The sequence below is a fragment of the Perissodus microlepis genome, chromosome 6 (assembly GCF_051167445.1).
Source record: "Perissodus microlepis isolate ML-2025 ecotype Zambia chromosome 6, ASM5116744v1, whole genome shotgun sequence".
NCBI lineage: Eukaryota > Metazoa > Chordata > Actinopteri > Cichliformes > Cichlidae > Perissodus > Perissodus microlepis.
The window spans coordinates 12,913,155-12,919,154 of record NC_140466.1 but is presented as its reverse complement, the minus strand read 5'-3'; the positions used below and the strand labels follow the sequence as shown (position 1 = coordinate 12,919,154).

The window sequence follows — 6,000 nt, the reverse complement described above, 5'->3', positions numbered from 1 at the left end:
AAAACAGAAACAGTGGAGCTAGATGGAGGTGGTTGTGGTCTCTGAATTGCAGAGCTGCAGGAAAAAGGAAAATAGTGCAGCCAACAGAAAGGTTGAGAGAATGCAACAATAAAAGGGAAACGAGAGAATGGAGGCGCGAGAGAGACAGAGAGATTGGAATATGAAGGAACTGGAGGCAAAGATAGCAGCAGGGAAGTTAGAGCGAGTCATGTATCGAATAAGCGTACATAAGAAAAGAGTCAGACAAACAGAGAGGGAGGAGCAAAGAGATTGACTGAGGCATTCATTAATATGATGTTCGTTATCTCTGACGGACTCCCTCAACAAATGTTCCTCTGTTCTCTAGTGTGCCATTCAATAAGTCTATGGCTGTGTGTGTGTGTGAGACAGAGAAACAGAGAGTGGGAGTTATTGTGTGTTTTCCTCTGATTATGTGTTCATCAACTCTCAGTTTTAGCTCTGTACAACAATAATGCACTACTGCTAAATATGATATGACTGTGCAAAATGATAAACAAACCTTTCTTGTAACCGTATGGCTATATGTTTTGCTTCACTTGGGAATGCGTTCTGTGACAATATTATGTATCATAACCACACATCTCTTAGGGTTAGTGATAGACGCTAAAGTCAATTATAGATAGCACAGGTCTTGAAGATTTTTAGACTGAATAGTCAGCATTTCTGACATTTCTTCCCAACATCTTGTCACCCTATGTTTCCCATTTTCTTCCTGTTCTGTGCAACTTTGTGCTTGACAAGCCTTTATCGTCACCTCTTTTAAACATCCCTCTCATTATTTTGTACCCAACTCCATTGCTCTTCTTCCCCGTCAGCTCTGTATTAGTTTGCTTTGCTCTCCTCTGGTCATCATCTTCTCTTCGCTTTCTTTTCCTCACCTCGTTTTATGATCACACCTTCTTGCAAACATTTTTTAAAAGGTGTTTTATGGATGAGGAAAAGCCCAGGCAGTCAGCAGGCGGCGACAATTTACTATTAAGTAAAGGAATTAGGACAGTTTACACCATAACATAACAAAAAAGAAAGAAATTTTGTCATTCTATAAATATGATCTATTCACTGACTCTTTTACAGTATTTTTCTGTTCCCAGGCAATCACAGTATGATTCGTCTTCTGCAATATCAAAAGACTGATAGTGTATCAGACTAATGCTTTTGCATTGCATTTGTACTCACAAACACACTTCAAATGCAGACACACACAAAACCACACACAAGCTTCCCCAGACTTTCTAAAACAACCCTCTTCCAACAGCCTCTGCATTTAAATACCCTTCTTGAGTTCTGTGGCAAGCAGCATTGTCCATTCATCTAATTGATTAGAATGCCCCCCCCCCCTCCATCCATCTCTCACTCACTCACACACACACACACACACACACACACAGAGAGAGAAGAAACAGCTAACATCACACTCTGGGGCGTCAGACACTGAAATTATATACGTCAACATCATTGCCTATTTTCTAGTTTTCCATCTCCTATCTTCAGCATTTCTTCCACCGGGTCTCTCTCTCTGTTTCTTTCTCACTCTCTCTCCCCCATTCTCTCTCTCTCGCTCTCTCTCTTTCCCTTTTCTTTCAGGGAGAGCTGATATCTCTGGCGGTTTGCCGCATGGAAGTCGCCCAGGCAAGGCAGAATATCATCTCTCTGAGCCGGACGTCTTCTCTCCATTTGCCCACCTCTGCAAGAGCAGACACAGCACACTCACATTTACCGGGATTCCACGGGATATAACGGCATTTATCCGCTGACCGACTATCAGGAGAGTCTAAATCCCGGCTTCATTCCAGCAGAGGGGCGATATTTCATACTCAGATGTAACAACACAAAAACACGTAACGGATCACCAAGTGCGCAAAAGCCGCAGCTTAAAACATTACGCACGGCGAATTCTTTTCTTTTTCTATCTATTTTCAAATTCATCCATCAATTCTCTGCACGGACAAACCGGGGACTGGAGGCGGGGGGTACTTCCATGCTATGGAGTCCTGATTTTACCAAGCGACCCAGAGGGAGGCTTGAAACTGAGAAAATTCGTCGTGCCGTGCTGGAATATTAATAGCCAAATTCTAACAATAATCAAGGGGATATCGCAGCAGAGTTTGGGACTCTCGAGAGCACCCCAACTTTTTTTCTTCCTTTTTTTTGTTTCCGTTTTTAATCTCTTTCCCTCTTATCTTCTCCGCCTGTGGGACTTGTATTTTCGTGACTGATTAGCAGTAAGCTACTTTACTTTCTGTCATGGACCGCTCGACGTCTTTGGATATAGAAGCGCTCAAGGTAAGACAGTCGCAGCATAGAGACGCGCACTTATTCCTGCAGAGAGAGTTGCAATACCCTTCTGTATGGGTGGATGAGTGGAGACACCGGTGGCGTATTGGGTGACTTGGAATGATGAGTGAATTGTCTTATGGCTGTTATTGGCTGGTTGGATTAATCCGCAAATGACTGACTGGTGCTGAAGGGTAAAGCTGATATCATGAGACGATGCTTGTTAACTGTTGGTTAGTTGGATGGGCGGCCAGCAGGTTGTTTGTTCTTCTTGGGGGGACCAAGTGACTTTTCGATGCTGGGAGGTTAACTGGTATCTGAAAGTCTTGAGGTACAATCATCAAATGGGGTTTAACATTCGGGTCGAGTAAACGGATGTAGTTGCAGCACTATCGAAGATATCCTTTCCCCCTCTCTCTCTGTTTCTGTTAAGTATAAAACCACACTCGTGCATGTTGGTTAAAAGAGGAGTGTGAGGGCGAGCGTGTGTCAGCATTCAGCGTGTAAGGTAAATTTCACTAAGCTTTTCTTGCACAAAGATTTGTTGCAGTGAACTGTTGTGCGGTGTTGGGGCATTCGATGGGACGAATGCGCCCGACGTGTAAATGAATTAGCAAACATTCATAGAAACAGATAGAGAAGTAAGACTGCCACCAGAGTTGTCATTTCTATCCCCTTTCTTGAGTTATTAATCTTACTTTTCATTTCCTTCGGTGTAATACAGGGTTTTTACTGGCTTAAAAGTGAAGCTGGCGATTCCTAAATGTCAAGGGGAAGAAATAAATACCTGTGTGTACTTGTGCCCACAGATTTAGGCTATGTGGCTGTGTAGACATTGCTTTCCCGACTATATTTGTGGAGGAAGCTTATATAGTTCGTGCTATCCTTTTATTCTAACCGTTGACATTTTTGTCCAATTTCCTAGGCATTTGCATGTCCATGTAGGTCAAATTCGGTGTTTTGTGGGATGAATCTTTTTGCACTAAACAATGAGAGCAACATAATGGAAAAAAACAATAATAAGACATTGCTTCTATCTATAGTTACGTTTGACCAGAGGTAAGAATTAATGAAGTACAACTACTTTGTTACTTTAATTGAGTAGACTTTTCAGGTATTTGTACTTTACTGGAATATTTGTTTTTCTGACAATTGTTTACTTTTTACTCCTCATATTTTAACACAGATATCTTTCCTTTCTGCTGCTTGTTACATTTTCAAAACAGGCTCATTACTTTAGGTTTAATGCATTTGACAGGTGTTGTTATTTCACATCACTGTGAATTCCCAGTATCAAACCAATTAAAACTGGAGTCACTATATTCAGGGGTTAAAGTCTGGAACAGTCCATTTTTGGCACAAGTTTAAAAGATGTGTTCATGATATTATTGAGCGAGCAATTCAGAAGAGAACCAAGCATGCAGTCTCTTTTCATGGTAGTTTCATTTTAATGGAGCAAGACAGAATATTAACCAAAAAATCTACAAAAAGCACATTACATAAATTCTATATCCTGTCATGGATGTCACTGAGTGAAGTGAGTTTTTGATTCTCAAGCAAAACATAACTCCGTACTTTGTGGAGAAACCCTTGTTGGCAAGCACAGCAATAAGGCATTTCTTGAAGTTGGTCACCAGATTTGCACATCAAATGAGGAATTTTGGCTCACTCCTCTTTAAATAAACTTTAAATCCTTTAGATTTCTTGGCTGCTGATTGGCAACTCAAAGCTTTGGCTCCCTCCACAGATTTTCTACATATAGTTTTTTTTCCCCTTGATTTTTGGTTCGCCATCAAAATTAACTATCATGAAAATGAAAGACTGTTTATTTCTTTGATGGTGGGCAAACTTACAAATTGAGAAAGAGATCAAATAATTATTTTCCCCCGTGAAGGAAATCACTTTTTTTTTTTTTTTTTGAAGCAGCAGGTAATTTCAAATGCAACATTTCTAACAGCTCAACAAATATCAGCAAACAAACAAGGTGTGTCGACCACAATGTGTCTGCTAGCTAAAGGTACAGTTGCTGTATTTCCCAGAGAGAGAAAAAAATGTGAGGTAACTTTACATGGAGATGGAGAAATATGTGAAAAAGACAGGACAGAGGAGATAAGAGATTATCCCAAAAGGCTGATTTTGTCCAGATGAACAGAATCAACCTTTGGGGATTTGCTTACCTGGATGATTGAGCATGCATCAAGATAGATAAGAGATTACTTTTTAACTGTAAGGACTGCTCAGTGATATTTGATTAACTATACCTCCAAAGCTTACACGGCAATAGTGTTTTATAGTTCTTTTAATCATATATTAGATCAGCATGTGATGTAGAATTATGGTTTTTCATATTTTGAAATGCCCTGTAAAATAAATTGAAAACAAACAGGATGGTAGGGGTGAAGTTATTTATTTATTTATTTTAGCTATGTTGGACTGGTGAAGAGAAGCTGAGATGTTCATGGTCAATGTTAGGTTACATCAATGGTAGGAGAGCTCAAATTAAATTTAAGGTAACGATTGGGATGCTGATTAGATTCACTCACTGAATTCCACCTTTATACCAGCCTTATGTTTAGGTGTCAGAAATCAGCTACACTTGCTCATGTAACATCGATTTATGTTGAATTCTGTTTGGTAAATCCAGAAAGAGCAGTGAATATTGGAGCAGCAGCTCCAGTACATGGCAGCTGATGCATTAAAAAAATCCACTGCAGCTCAGAATAGAAAATATCGAAAATATTGTCCGTATGAATTCTTTTCACCACCTTACAACACTACACTCGATTTTACTCATTTTTCTGTTTTGGTGCAGAGGAAAAGTCACTCACACTGTAGGAAACAGAAAATAGAGATGAACTCCATTTGCTTTTAATCTCTGTGTGTTCTACATAACACCTGTTCAAGCTGAGTAAATAGTTTAGAATTAGAATTTGGGTTGAAATAAAGTTTGTATTATTATTTTTTAACTATATGACATGAAGTTCAGTTACGTTTGAACAAAATAGCTGGTAGCTGATGTCCTCCAAAGAACTATATTTTACTTTTATACTTTGAGTGAATTTCAGAACTTTTTCCACTTTGAATAAAGAAGTTGAATCAGTACTTTACTTTTGCCAGATCATTTTTTTAAACAATGTGCATGTGTAAGTGTCTGTACTTCTACCTAAGTGAAGAATGTTTGTACTTTTGCCACCTCCGTTAATGTTTGCTAGTCATTTATCACTCAACTTTCACTCAGTATCTTGTCTGTTTTTAATGCGGTTCTCTATTTATATATGGTAATTCAATTCATTATACATTTGAATTATATAATGAAAATATATTCACTCTAACTCTAGAGTAGGTCATTGTTAGCAGTCATGGACATGTATTGAAAGATAAGTAAATAATAGTAGTTAAGAAAGCTCACTGTAGTATACACATTAATGGCCAATAATGGCCACATACATTGTACACCTATTATACCACTGAGTTTTCAATAGGGAATACAATGTAGACACAGACTGTGGGTGGAAATGTCTATTTACTGCGTGCTGCTGCATTTATTGGTGACCAGTAACTAGATAAATTAACAAATCAATAAAATTCCTCCGAGGTTTGACATTTCAAGCAACATTTTATGTGATCAAATTTCTGAGAAGGGGACCTTGATACCGCACTGATGCAGAGCTCCAGATGGACTTGGACTCAGCTGGCTGGTTGCTG

General features: G+C 39.0%; 1 protein-coding gene across 4 annotated transcripts in view; it reads left to right on the top strand.

Moving 5' to 3' along the window:
- The first annotated feature begins 1,396 nt into the window (after positions 1–1,396).
- Positions 1,397–6,000, top strand: part of LOC146385236 (zeta-sarcoglycan-like) — a 362,624-nt gene continuing 358,020 nt past the window's right edge. The window contains exon 1 of one of the 4 annotated variants that reach the window (XM_084930860.1): positions 1,397–2,304. Coding sequence is in view for 1 of the 4 variants with exons in the window: in XM_084930857.1 (XP_084786983.1) it covers positions 2,266–2,304 (39 nt within the window). In the remaining 3 variants the exon portion in view is untranslated. Of the gene's footprint in view, positions 2,305–2,326; positions 2,804–6,000 lie in introns of those variants that run through there. The other 3 variants (XM_084930857.1, XM_084930861.1, XM_084930859.1) reach the window with 3 other exon arrangements.